The 15532-nt window shown below is 39.9% G+C and overlaps 1 protein-coding gene across 6 annotated transcripts in view; it reads right to left on the bottom strand.

Moving 5' to 3' along the window:
• The window catches only part of LOC147176414 (serine/threonine-protein kinase WNK1-like), a 47960-nt gene extending 37033 nt beyond the window's left edge, over nt 1-10927 (bottom strand). For 3 of the 6 annotated variants that reach the window (XM_086072930.1, XM_086072935.1, XM_086072934.1), the window contains exons 1-2: nt 10731-10927; nt 4852-6040 (exon numbers count right to left, since the gene is read on the bottom strand). In XM_086072930.1, coding sequence (XP_085929056.1) covers nt 4852-5625 — 774 coding nt within the window. In that variant the 5' untranslated portion in view covers nt 5626-6040; nt 10731-10927. The other 3 variants (XM_086072931.1, XM_086072933.1, XM_086072932.1) reach the window with 3 other exon arrangements.
• Between the last annotated feature and the right edge of the window lie 4605 nt (nt 10928-15532).

Raw genomic sequence — 15532 nt, 5'->3', positions numbered from 1 at the left:
TTGAGGGGACAATGGCTGATGAAACAACAATGGCGACCGGTTGCAAGCAGCTCACGCTTGAGCATTTTTTTCAAAGACGGAAAGCATCGATCAATACTAAAAAGCGCATTGATGTCGACGATGATGATGATGGTGACTCCGAGCTTGACGCCGAAGTTGGAAGCGTTGACGCGCGGCTATGATCAAGTCATAAAGCCTCACCGGCTAGCGATGCCAACGCCGGAAAACGCGGAGCACAACCGAGCACTTCTGCACAGGCGGACGTTCAATCGGACGATGAAGAGTAGTCGAAAAGCATCGACCAATGCACATTGATGATGATGAGGATGATGATGATGATGACTCCCGAGGTTGACGCCGAAGTTGGAAGCGTTGACGCGCGACTATGATCACGTCATAAAGCCTCACCGGCTAGCGATGCTAACGCCAGAAAACGCGGAGCACAGGCGGACGTTCAATCGGACGATGAAGAGTACCCCGAGTCAAATACATATTCATCGGAGGAGTGGGTACAGTCTGATCACGGAGAAGACACTGGTTCTGGACTACGATGCCACCATGAATGGAGTGGATAAGATGGATCAGAACATCTACCACCCGGTATAGGAACTGAAGAACATGAGGAAGCCAGACGTAACACCACCGTAACGTAACCGTAGCATTATCCCGATAGTAGACTTGATGGCAACACACACTGCAGTATATACTTGCTATTCCCCGTAAAAAACAGCCGGCAAGAAAGTGTAGCGTCTGCACGCGAAGAGCCAATCGCAGTGGAAACTAATCTGTTGTGCAAATCCTGTTGCGTCTCCTTGCACGCAGGGGACTGTTACACAAAAAGCAAAACTGTAGTTGAAACATCCACATAATTGTACATAGTACACCACTGTTGCACACATTTGTAAATAGTTTGCCAAATAGTTGTGTCAAATTCTTACACTGTTGAATGTAAATAAACGTATTTTGCTATCAAAAAACACTTTTTCATTGTTGGTGGTAGTGTTTAACATAAGTAAAGCACTGTTTAGATGTTTGTGGCATCATTCATGGAGAAAAAAAAGGTGTCAAATTCACTAGAGTGCATGAAATAATATCGTTTCACGAAAAGCTTGATTTCTCCGTATTTTGGTCCAAAACAAGAGCATTTGGGTGAAACTAACCATTTTCTATTGTTGATTACTGAAGAACGGAATAAGGTAGAAACAAACTTTTTCTGATGAAAGATGAGAGTTCAATCTTTCATTTGGTAGTATGTATGTTTCCATAGTCCAAACACAACATTTTCTGTTGACCTTGAAAGATCAGTCAAAATGCTTAAATCGGCTGGCACCCACAGCATCCCTTTTCTAAAAACGTCTGGCAGTCAAAGAGTTAAACACCAAACGCAGGGTGAGCAACTGAGCATTTTCTGGCGGTGCAATGGCACTTTATAGTCAATGTACAGTACTTCGCACCGGTCCGGATTTGTAGGCTCTTTGGAGCGGGACACGGTGCGGCGCACTAAAAATCGGCACATTCACATATTCACCAACGTTTAAAAATAAATGAATTTATTCGCACCAGCCAATCGGCTTTGGGAACAGACTGCAAAATCACACATGGCGTCCTGGACAGATCTGTAGTCACCCGGATATAGTGTTTACTTGTTTAAAACTGTTGATAGCAATAGTGCTAACATTAGCTAAAGTATTCAGCACGGCCACCAGAATGCAAGTGAAAAAGTGGAAGCGGAAGTGGAAGAGTTGCTCACCTGTAGTGCAGTACTTGGCGGCGCTCTCTTTTTTGACATATTTACCAAGGGACCCTTCTCCTTCTCCGGGGTGCACAAAGGCAAACGCCAGCAAGCAAGGCGGACACTCAACTCCCGTGTTTGGTGTTTAATTCAAACAGACACTTGCTTGCAGTGGGGTTTTGTTTTTTGCGTCATCCTCGTTTTTTATTTTTTTATTCTTTTGGCTTGAATTTTATTTCAAACAAATGCCCAAAATGCAACTTTTTGCCATTTTCAGCCGAAAATTTTCAGTGGCCGAATCTTCGGTGCATCACTATTAAAAATAACTCCTACGCTACTTTTCTTAGTGCTGTAAATGAAACTGACGATTTAAATGTTGTACAATACTAAAAAATAAAAAGTCCACTGATTGCTTCAATATTGACATGACAAAAGTATCATTGAATATGTTATGCAACAATTCACAAAGATCTGTAGTTTGTCATTCAAAGCTAGTATCTTTCCACCGAAAATGAAAACTGCCAAAGTCATCCCTATTTAAAAAAATTAGATAGAGATTTATTCACTATAGACCAATATCACTTTTGCCACAGTTCTCACAAAATGTAGGATTTTTTTTTTCACATAGGCTGCGCACTTTCATTGAGAAACATAAGTGAAAATTTATATGGATTTAGAGGAAAAATTATCAACCTTGATGGCAGTCATGGAACTTGTAGACACTATAGCTACCAGTATTGACCATTTGCACCAACGTCACGTGATCACGTGACTGCCCTATGATGGACGGCGGAATGAAATGATTGTTGAATGGAAGTGGTCGTGACCCGGAGCGACTTAGTGACTTAGCGACTGCTATTTTACAAATTAAAAGTTATTATTCCCCATAGAGCCATGGAATCTACTACTTCAACCGAAGGTCGCCTATTAGTCGAAGTTGCACATTTAGTCGGGACTCATAGAGCGTGATATTTACTTAAGTTGGAGATCGCTAGTTTGAAAACAGCCCCTTACCTTCTGTTGCCTGCTGTTTTTACCAAGTTAATCAAATCGCCGACATTGCCGCAATTCACAGCGCACAACCTATATCATTATGTAGTTAATGCAGTCTCTTCTCCTTACACCGGGGCTGATTTAACAGCTTGTCGCTGGCTGAGTCTCTGGGACGAGATGCTATGCTCACACCGGGGGACAATATACCTCGTAATGCAAAGGTAAAACTTGTTTATCATGCTAACAGACTTATTTTTTCATCGTTCGTTCTATATAGAAACACTGTGATGATGGCAGGTGTTTTTATAGGCTGCTCACTATGCGAAACAATCAAAAGGAAATGCAACTCAGTGGGGTCTTTAACAGGAAATGTCAGCAGCTGTTACTCAGGTAACTGCCAAAGGAAATTGCACTGGCTCCAAGGCAATTTTTTTTGTCCTTTTACAAATAACTGGGTGATATAGGATAAATATAGGTTTTAATAATCATTACATGAGGGAAGACAAAAATGAAGCCTCTACAAATCAGAATACACCCAAGCTGTCTCTTGAGGAAAATCCCAAGATGCTCATAACTCAAGAGAAGCTGCCAATTCATTAGTAGACAAAAGACCATTACTCCACCACTAATAGCAGTTGAGTACAGCCATCTCTATAACGCACAGTTTAATATGAGTACATGCGGTGCGAAAATCAGGGAGCACCATGGGCAAGCGCCATTGAGTTAAATCAGTAGTGTCAAACGTACCGTCAAGGGGTCCAATCCAGCTCATGGGGATAGAATGCATTATCTGTAATTTTTCCATAAAAGTAAATGTTGCTGCTAATTTTGTCCACTAGAGGGTAAAGCTGCACCTCTAAGAGATATATTTTTTGCTGATACACTGTATAAACGGGTGTCTACTAATGCTGTCTACATGTCCCGGTCATTATTTTGAAATTTTAGTGCTTTTTAATTTTTATAATTTTAATGTTTTTTTTTTGAAAGCTTGAATTTGGGGCAAAAAACGTGTGTGTGTGTGTGTGTGTGTGTGTGTGTGTGTGTACGCGTGTGTGTGTGTGGCCATCTTCAGGTTAAACACTGGGACAAACACAATTTGGCTGTTTGTCCTTTCATTGGATGAGAAGTGATTTACTACGTCACTTGTACAGTATGATGTAGTCGCTCTGCCTCAGTGAGTTGGAGTAGTTGCAAACATCTTTATACAGATTTTCAAGTTAGTTATTTATTAGCATAGCATTTGGTTAGTTTATTTAGCATAGCTTGCTGTAGTATAGAAATTATTTAGATCGTTGTTTTCGCTGCTGCTGTCAATCACAGCGAGACCACACCCAACCATCCCCCCGTTTGCAAACCCAACAGTCCTCCAGGCAGCACTCCATTTGAGCGCTGTTTTCGAATATTAGTGAGGGGTGGAGCAACAGTCTGATTTCCTGCTGAGTTGCACTTTAAGGTATTATGAACCACCCCACACGGTTCCCACCCTTCTAAATACTTGTGTTACACTTAACTAGGGCTGTCGCTATGAAATCCTTTTAAAATCGATTATTCTATCCATCCTATCCATCGAATAATGAATAAAACAGAAACGCTGGTAATGTATACTGATTTTAAATCAGTTTTCTCATAAACTTAACATTCTTAATTGTAAATGATACAGGTGGTCCTCTAGTTACGAACATCCAACATACAAACATTTGCAGATACGAACAAAGGCTGACTGATGTCCATAAATGCCATATTTCGCTAACAATAATTTTTAGTGCGTGCCACGTCATACATTACAGTACCATAGTTCCCCTCTCTGCCACAACCCGGCCAAGAAGCACCGCACCATTTACGCATTTCAACTACCTTTCGCTCCTGCACGCCACAGATGCCACGGCACAGTAGCTTCGCAAGCAATCCCAAAACAAGTAGCTTTCTTGCTACAACACATTGGTGCGTTGTTCCATGTTTTATACACTGTACACAATATCGAAAGCACATTTTATGCAAGACTTACTATCCCATGGTTTCCCGCAGCGTTTTATAGGCCTGAGGGAAAGCTTTTCAAAAGCCCCCCTCCACCACATTCACCCCAGTGAATGAATGGATAAAATGAATAAAACAATCCAATTTCTTACCTGCAGCTCACACCAAGCCACTTCTACTGTAGTTTCTGTATCCAAGCCCTTGTAGACCGTCTTGAAAGAGCCACGTCCAATTTCAATGTCAAACTTCAGAAAACGTCCATCTGGCGACGTTCCCACTGCTTTTGTTTCGGCCTCCTCAATGTCCTCCTGCACTTTCTTCTCTGCTTCCCTCTGCTCTGCCTCAGCACGAGCTTTGGCAGCATCCTTGTCCTCCTCATCGACGTCTCCTTCATGCAGTACCTTTGAGTCGGCAGAGTTATCCGGCTCGCTTTGACTCAATTCTGGCAGCGACTGTGTCTCTACCACCAACTCATTGTCACAAACATCTTGTATGATCGACGCCTGTTTCGTAGGTACTACATCCACCTTGGCAATTTCCAGGTCTTTCCGCTCTCCTCTTTCCTGAGTCTCAGCGGACTCCTCTTTACGAGACACACTTTGTTCAACCTGCGTCGCACGTACGACGGCGGCCTGTTGCCGCTGCACCGGGACCTCTCGCAATTGGTTCCGCTGAGCGGCAGGTATAGGGATCCTGCTAGGCAAAGGGAGGGCCAACGCCGTGGCATTGCAGTCGCTGATCACACTGCGGCGGAAGAAGCGGTGCTCGGGGTTGCCACGGTCACGCTCCATGGTGTGATGCCGCCGCCTCACTTCAGCTGGACGGGATTCGTTGACCATCGAGTCCGAACCAGTGCTGGGACTGTTTCCACTCTTCGGAGGAGGAGCCAGGAACTTTACCATTTTGTCATCAGGCTTTTCGGACATTCCACACAAAAGAGTACGAGGAAGATTAGAACAGAAAAATTAAAATAAGGAGCATTCCATGTTGGCTAAGGATTTTTGTATAAAGCAGTATCTAAAAGTAAAAGAAAGAGGGGGGAAAAGTCTCAAATTTCCTTTTCTTGTCCGTCTTTATACACATAGTGCAGAGATTGGAGGAGGTGGATGGACGTTCTTTTGGAAAAGGTTTGAGCACCAATACAGGGCACAGAGTGCTGATGTTGGTATGCCAAACTCTTTAAGTTTGCACCACCCATTCTGTAAGACACAGGCTGCAGCTTCTGTCAAGCATATGGGCTCGCTGTTGAGGAACAAACACGCACAGCACTCTTACAGATGCCCGGCCTCTGAGCAAAGGCCCACTGGTAAAATAATCCAAATTTGCTCTTGTCCAATTTCACTGCAAGAGAAAAAAAAACAATAATGCTTCAGATTAGCCAAAGAAAAACACAAAATGGAAACAAATGTACTTGAGTATTGGAATAGTATTTGGCGATGTTAAACATACTGTATGATATAAAACTAACACAACATATTTTGAATTACAGCAAAGTGTGTATTTAGCAGTAAAGTCACTGTTGAACTCTTTGAACAGATCGTCATGTATTTTTGGGGCTTATGTTTGTCACAGAGAATGTGTCCAGTCTAATTAATGACTTAGATCATTAATTATTGAGATATGAGCAAGTTATTTCTTTCACTTAAGTTTCAAATCCATCCTCAAAACCACACTGCATTGCTTGTATTTGACAGTTGAACTTGAAACGCGTGTGGCGGTTAGCATAGCATCTAGCTTTGTTTTTTTATTTAAGGTTTATAATAATAAACTATGGTTTGTGTGAACGCCACAGGTGTAAGCTCTGAAATGTTTTTGGAATTATGCTTCTATCTGCTTCAGGAGCTGAGATATAATTATTTAGTAGGCATTGACAATATTGTTGACTATCCAGGAAAATGTCAGGTTTTGGGGGTGACACAAAAGTCACCCATAAATTTTAGAGGCATGTTTTGGCAGGCGCTTCAGGCATTAAGGCTTAATGGGTTAATACAGTGTGCCTTATGTTGGTGAAAATAAGGTATGTTTATTCTATACAATATACTGTATTTTTATGACTTTGGCGACAGCTGCAGGGAGCCTCTGCCTCGCTTGAAACCAGGAAATCAGTTTTCTTCTTCGGTAGTTGCTTCAGGTCTTTCCGGCGCACTGCTGTTGATATAGCGCCTACATGGTGGCGCAACGCTGCAACTGCAGTTAAAATACGTTGCAGCCGTGCTTAATAAAACACAGCTGGAGCGCTGTGTTGAGCAATGTCAATCGCTCGAGCTGGAGGCAGCCGCCTGCAAATTTTGAACGCAGGAAAAACCCTGTTTATAGAATGTGCTATAGTTATGTTTTATTTAGGGATGCACGATAATATCGGTGGCCGATAACTATCAGCAATTATCGACCAATTTGACATCATACAGATAAACCAGATATTAAAGAAATCCGCCGATAATAATAGACATGCCACGTTGGTCCATCTATTGTGGTTGTGGCTCAAGTTGTGCCCAACCCCTCCCCTCTCCTATGGTGGTGTTGCATATTTGTGATGTCATAATGCGCATGACCTTGTGTTCACAGAAGATGCATCATGGTGACATGGCAGTCGCCATTCTGGCCTTTCTTTTCTGTGTTGCATTTTTAAAACATGACTGTTTTGTTTTGGTAAACTCAAAATGAGTTACTGGTTGTCTTTGAAGCAGAAACATCAATAAAATGCTGCTCATGGTTCTTTACACAATGTTTCAATGTATTTGTACACGTTAGGACTTGAAAGTACATTTGTATTCAAGTTCATTTTGCAAACAATTATCGGCTTACTTATCGGTTATCGACATTGGCACTTCCTAAATTATTGGTTTATCGGTATCAGTTGAGCATTATCGTGCATCCCTAGTTTTATTAATTATGAATTACTTGATCTTTTATTAGGAATCATTACATTATTTATTCTCTTTTGTTACTTATTATTACAGCTATCTTTTGTTTTGCCAAGTGGTGTCGTGTTTGCGGTGAAGAAGTGATGAGTTCTGGTGATGTGCTGTTGTCGTCATCCTCAAAATCGAAATGTTTCAATCATTGACATTGCATCAGCAAAGAAAGCAAGCGATTTTCAACACTCAAGATTGGTGAATAATTTGTATATACACAGAGTATAGATTTGTGGAAAAAAATGTTACATTGACCAAATTCTGATGTGAGGTGGGGCCTGGGCGATATGGCCAAAGAATAAAATCTCACTTTTTACAAACATTCAGGACGTTTACGATTTTAATCTAATAAACCCATCAAACATTTATTTAAAGGTTTCATTGATTCAAAAATAATTCCTGTGCAAAATGTTCAGACAACAATAATGTATATTGATTCTAAATTAGTTTTGACATAGACTTAACATTCATAGTTTTTTTTCTTAAATGCCACAATTAAGTTGTTAGTAACTATTGTAAAAATGTATTGTAAAGCACCCATTCTAGCATTCTGCCACAAAAACATTTGAATGTAACACAACATAAGAACAAAAGCTTTTAAACATCCAAAAGACAAACTTCGATTTCACGTTTTAGAACATTTTCAACGATTCAATTTTTTAAATGACAATGTATTGAATTAATTTGATTTATTGCCCAGCCCTAGTGTGAAGTATCGGCCCAAGGCAAACGATATACAGGGCCGGTGTTGGTTCTGGCAGGTCCACCACAATTTGGCTCCTGATAGCCCGACAGGGCCACCACCCAAAAAGGCTCAACGTAGAACCCTGTGTACACATGTGCAAGGATCCAATACAATAGCTGTATCTCAAAATCCGCCGTTACTGAGCCATAACAACATGAGGTTAATTAAAATAATGGCTGTGGTTGGAGTTGGCAACCCTGTAACTGCACTTTCACTCTTTGACTAGAGGCATATCATATCGCTTTAAAAATACCATCCATCCATCCATTCTTTGTTTTTTTCCCCATGCAAAACAACACTGGGAAGTATGCATGGTGACTTCTTCACAGTATTCAAATTTTTTGACATTCTGTTTTCATGTGTTTTATAAGCTGGAAGCCCAAATGATGTAGATATAAACAAATAAATACTTGAAATCACTTAAATTGTGGGCCCCGGATCTATAATCTATGAAAGTTTGTCTTTTTGAATGGAATTATGGAAATTATTTAACTTTTTAAGGACATTCTAATTTTTTGACAAGCACCTGTATTTGCCTATAGTTAACGGTGGAAGGGCTTAATACGCGTGATACGGACCCTTTGAACTGGAAAACAAAAAAGCCAGAACGACGGCTTGTATCCCGCAAAACTTGGAAATCCGGTCAGGTCACTTAACGCACCACTGTATTTACTACAAGAAATCAAACAAACAGGCAAGGAATCAGAATCATATTTATTGGCCAAGTATGTAAAAAGTAAACATGAGAAATTTGTCTCCAGTGGTCTGAAAAATACTTTGTATGTTTTTACATACTTGCCAATAAAGATGATTCTGATTCCTTGCCTCTTAGAGCGGAGAACAAGCAGCTATTTACAGCAAATAACCATTATAATAAGTGGCTAGACATAAAAATAATACAACAGCTACACAGTAAGCACACACTTGGACACCTGAAAACGGTTACAGTTTACATCATCCAAGACAAAGAGCTTTTAATGTAACATGTTTATGATAAATGAATAGTCTATTAAATATTTATCAGCAATGTTTTCATTTTTTCTTTTCTTTTTTTAAGATCACAGTTTACACATAATTTTCAAATGTATGTTAACAAGCAGTTGTTCTGGCTTTATTGAACCGATTTAAAAACATTGCCTCTGCTATGTTATGTACTAACCAGCAAAGTGTCCGCCCTGAGACTGGGAGGTTGAGGGTTCAATCCCCGGCCGGGTTATACCAAAGACTATAAAAATGGGACACATTTGCCTCCCTGCTTGACACTCAGCATTACGGGTTGGAATTGGGGGGTTAGATCACCACAGAACATCAAATGCACCACCAGCTCCCTAATATTGACCATTTGTCAAAGCCCCCTTTACGAGTAGACAGCTGCTACTAGGTCGCCGGTTCAGATCGAGAATACGTAACTATGTAATCGAGATTATCACAATTGCATTAATCGCATATGAACACAACGATAAGGCCGCACAGTCAGGGAAGGTGGGGGACGTGTACTTGAATTTTTTTATCCACCAAGCCCATTTTAGCCCGTAGTTTGGCACCCATTTAAAAATGCAGTCAATGACAATCAATTCGGCTAATTAAATCATTCACAGCCTACCGTAATACAACACGAACCAGGCGGCATTGATGGCCGACCGCACATTTGAAACGCAGAATAATAAACAGTAGTGGCGTGTATAATAAAAAAAAATTCATGTATGTGGTAAAACTGCCATTTTACCTACTTGGCACGAGTTTTGTGTTCCTACGTTTCCCCCGGGTCTTTTTGTGACGCCGAATGCACCTTGAGCGGCAACATTTTCAAAGGCACAAAGCAAAAAAGCAGAGACCGGCTCTTTGTTAGCTTCCGAGCTAGTTAGCTCCAAGGAGCTAATCCCGAACCCGGCGGCCTAACCAGTGAAACGTCACCTCGCGCATTTTACACAGAATGCCCTCCCGCTGTTTGCTTTCTCAGATAGCCTAGCCGGCGTACGAAAATCTAGTCTCAAAAAGATGTAAAAATAGATTATGTTACCGTATCGAAGTCCATTTTCCATCCCTGAATGATTAACATGGTGCGCCAGGTACGTTCGGCCGGTGCAACGTTGGATGGAAAGATATACCAGGCGGACAGGCTGGCAGTGACAACCAGCGTCACTGATTTAGCTTAGCGTGCTAACCATTAGCTAGGCGGGTCTTGCAGATGGCCCTGAGAACTAAGCGTTAGACCCGCCCCCCTTACCTCAGTACAATTCAATGTAGTCTGTCTCTATTTAACAACAAAAACACTTGCATTTGTCACAGTCACGCCGTTATATTTCTACAGAACACACTTAGCTAGTAACCGAGTTCGTCTTTATGAAGAGGTAAATAAACGGTGACCTACCTAGCATCCACAAGACAACTGAGTGACATTCACCGGAGTTGAAATGCTACGCGCAGCGGAAGTGAATACAATGAGTACATGGTCGGTATCCGAGTATTATCGACATTTAAGGATCCAATGTGCCGAAAAACAAGGGCATTTTGGGGGGTCCAAAAAAATCCCCCAGCAACGCAGTTCCTTCGCATTGACGAAAAAACTGGCTTTTCTGTCTGCGCATGCGCTATTGTCCAACAACCTCATAACCACCGCGCTACCATATTCGAATTTGAAGCAAGATGAGTTACGTTACATCAAAACGACTTCGTATGTCGTAAGTAACGGAGCATTGTTTGACCGTTTCCATATGCTATATCGAAACAACTATTTTAGTTAGAAATAAGATCATACTTTTTCATAAGTAGTTTTCGTTTCAACAGATAAAAATCCATGCAAGCGGAATTAATTGCACATTGGACTCACAGCAGAAAATACTGGGGGGACATTATCTTGTGACTTTAATTGACATTCATATCGTAATCGATCAAAATTAAGGGAGCGTGTATTTGTAGTTGAACACTACTCCCTGGTGGTGGTGTTTGAGAAAACATGCTCCATGTTTCGCCAAAGGTCAATAGAATAAAAACAATAATATATAACATGCAATAGCTGTGCTTCTCCAGCTTTTTATACCAAGCACCACCTCAAAAATATTTTTTTACCTTGATGGCGAATGCCATTGCGGCACTAAATAATGATCGGGGGTGTTCTGTATAGTTGCAAACACATATGCCATTGCGGCACTAAATAATGATCGGGGGTGTTCTGTATAGTTGCAAACACATATATGATGCAATTTATTACATTAGTCAAGACAATACACAAGTCCTGTGTTCGTCGTACTAACATGTATCTGTAATTCTTTTTCAATTGTCTGATTTACTGGTTTTATTATTATTTTCTTTATATAATTGCTGGCACCTTGGGGACGACTGCGTACCTTTATTTCATTGTACTTGTGCAATAATAAAAATCCTTCTATTGTATTCTGTTCTATTCCATGACCAACATTCAAATATGGTAAATTTACATAGTGAGCCTGAATCAGGGGTTACCATTTTTATTTTTATTTTTACATAAGAGCTACCTATATTAATTTTAGGGCCTACCAGTTTGAAACACTCTGAAATAGCAAATTTGCTCAAAGTATAAATGACCTCCTCGTCATCATTGCACCATTGTTTTAATGAACGGCTTGGCTATGTGCTACAATACTGACCTTTGAACTGCACTAGTTTTATTTATGGAAATGGAAAATTTGCATCAAATTTTGTCATTGCACATCACAAGTACAGAGCAACAAAAGTCATTTTTACATTTATGGGATTAAACTGAATGCAGTTATCCCAAAAACGTAAAAATAAATAAACAAAATGGACGTGTGTGTGCGTGCGTGTGTTTAAATATACAAACCCAATTCCCCAAAAGTTGGGACACTATACAAATTTTGAGTAAAAACTGAATGCATTTATGTGGAAGTGCCAAATTTTAATATTTTATTCAGAATAGAACATAGAGAACAGGTCAAAAGTTTAAACTGAGAAAATGTATAATTTAAGGGAAAACTATGTTGATTTTGATTAAATTCCATGGTGTCAACAAATCTAAAAAAAAATTTGGACAAGGCCATTTTCACCACTGTGAGGCATCCCCTCTTCTTCTGCAAACGTCTGGGGATCGAGGAGACAAGTTTCTCAAGTTTAGAAATAGGAATGCTGTCCCATTCTTGTCTAACACGCGTTAACTGTCTTGGGGTTTCTTTGTTGCACCTTCCCCTTTATTATGCGCTCTATAAGTAAAATAAGTGGACTGCAGGCTGGCCATTTCAATACCCGGATCCTTTTCCTACGCAGCCACGATGTTGTAATTGGTGCTGCATGTGGTCTGGCATTATCGTGTTGAGAAATGCAAGATATTCTCTGATCTGGGAGCATATGTTGTTCTTGAATCTGAACATACCTTTCTGCATTGACGATGCCTTTCCAGATGTGGAAGCTGCCCATGCCACACGCACTCATGCAACCCTATACGATCACAGATGCAGGCTTATTAAACTGAGTGCTGATAACAACTTGGGTTGTCCTTGTCCTCTTTAGTCAGTATGATATAGCACCCCAGTTTTCCACAAAGAACTTCAACTCGTGATTCGTCTGACTACAAAACAGGTTTCCACACTCAATTTTAAATAACCCCTGGCCCAGAGAATCGCCTGCACTTCTTGGTCTGCTTTAAAAATGGCTTCTTTGTACTGCAGAGTTTCATCTGGCATGCATGCATATGTTTTTTCCCTCTAAACAAGGAGTGTTTTTGTTGAATAAATATCTGCCTTGGCCTCAAACTCCTATCTCTGAGTCCTAAATCTGCCACGTCGTGTTATATATATATACGCATATGCGTATATATATATATATATATATATATATATATATATATATATATATATATATATATATATATATATATATATACGCATATGCATATATATATATATACGCATATATATATATACGCATATGCATATATATATATATATATATATACGCATATGCATATATATATATATGCGTATATATACGCATATGCATATATATATATATATATATATATACGCATATGCATATATATATATACGCATATGCAATGTCTGCCTTCTTGGCTTCACTGAAATTGATTTTCTAGGCATCCATTTCATGTAAGTATTACTACCAATCTCCTTTATTTTGAAATAATTTCTGCATAAGATGACTCAGGAGAATATAGAGATAGAGTATATGGCAATTTGTAGGTTTTATCTCCTCTAGATTTTACCCCAGTGTGTCGAGTAATGCAGGCAGAAATTTCTGAAGCGTGTGTCGAGGCGTGATTCATTCCGGGCAAATTACGTCACCGATGACGTTTCACACTTCATGGGTTCAGGAAGTGCTTCGGCTTTTCCAGAGTTTCACACAGCGCAATGCTTCTACGCAAAAGTTGCGTGTCATTGGGTGTTTTGAGCGTCGCAAATTTGCCCATAACACGTTTTTTTTTTTTATCGAGACTGCTAAAAATAAGTAAGAAGGTTGTCCACGGTTTGGCAACACTAATATGGAATGACGAGTTATTTTGAAAATTCACGTCATTTGCATTTAGGTGAATTGCTTGTTGTGCGCTAATGGCGTAGACACCAACAATCAGATTTGTTAACCATTCATCTATCACAACAACTACAGTGCTCATAAACCCAATCCCCATCACTTCAGTATCCATAAGCACAGTTCCCATTACCTCAGTTTTCATGCAATGAATGCATCATTAATTGCTATTATATTTCCTACAGTATTGCTAATTTTCATAACATCACATTACCCACACAATTTTAATGAACTGATTAACTGCATGAGTGTAACACACAAATGTACGTTCAACAACTTCAGCATATAAAAAAAATATATATAAACAATACCCAAATTAATAATACACAAAACAAATATTACAATTACAGATACATAAAAATACAAATTGGCAACTAAAGCATGTGTAATTGTTCTTAAACCAACACTGTCGCAAGACAGCAAAAAGGCAAAGTGGTTCAAATTACAGTTTTAATTTTGGCCACCAGGGGGGTTTATGTGCACATGAATCCTCAAGAGCAGAGCCTTTTTGTGAACCAATTTGATGGAAAGCTTTGAGTGTTCAAAAAACTTCAACTGCCCATCACTACCGTAGTCCTGCAGATTTAGGATGTTTCCCTGCTCCAACGCAGCTGATTCCAATGAACAGGATCGCTATCAGGCTTATGCAGAGCTTGCTGATGAGCTGATCATATATCAGGTGTGTTGGAGAAGGGAAACCTGCGGGGCTCCGTCCGGCCTTCGAGGACCGAGTGTGCCCACCCCTGGACTAGACTGATTCGATCATTTCCCATTCATGCTGATGAACATGGACGATGCAGACTGTGCAAATGCAAAATATTTTTGTGCTTTACAAATGACAAAAATTGTGTCTTGCACTACCATGCAAAGTAGTGACATTCAGACATGGCCTTCTCAATTAGGATTTGAGATGTCGGTGTAGCATTAGTGGTATTATAGTTTGATGCAAGGGGATCAAAAGTTGTTGTTGTTATTGTTATTATTGTAATTTGTTCCTACTATTGTAATTTATTGTTTTCAATTTGTTAGTCACCAAATTGTTTTTGATGTTATTCTGCCACTGTAAAGCATTTTGTAACATTGTTTTGGAACCTGCTATGCAAATATAGTTAGTGTTTATACCAAATTCAGTCTTCAACGTTTTTACCACACCGGGCCAATGTTATAAATCTGCAACATCCCAGAGTGCATTGTATGTGAAGGTTAAGCTAAAAAAATAATAATAATCAGAATTGCATCCTACTACCCCATATGATAATTTTCCTCAAATATATATATTTTTTAAACCAGACTTTGTTTCCTTTTGAGCTGTTCATTTGGACCATTGTTAACTCGCTGTCTAGCTGTTGAAATCTCGAAGCTTCGGAGCGAGGACAGCAGAGTAAAAGGACAATTCCTGTCCAAAGCTACAACAAAATAGGATCCAACAGTTCGTGTAACACATAAAGGTGTCGGTGTTGCATGCTGCCACATTGGAGTTATTTTTACTCAGCAAAACAGTGAACAAAGCAACCACAAGGAGGGCGCGCTAAATGGCAACAGTTTACAGTGTAGTGTTTTAATGAAGATGTATCATTTTACACTTGTTAGCAGGACTGGACTGGCACAAATAATTGGTCCTGGCATTTTGACTTA

The sequence above is a fragment of the Leptonotus elevatus genome, chromosome 4 (genome assembly GCF_054856555.1).
Source record: "Leptonotus elevatus isolate MCC_2025b chromosome 4, RoL_Lele_1.0, whole genome shotgun sequence".
In the NCBI taxonomy this organism is placed as follows: Eukaryota; Metazoa; Chordata; class Actinopteri; order Syngnathiformes; family Syngnathidae; genus Leptonotus; species Leptonotus elevatus.
The sequence above is the reverse complement of the archived record's forward strand: the minus strand, read 5'-3'. Positions and strand labels throughout refer to the sequence as shown.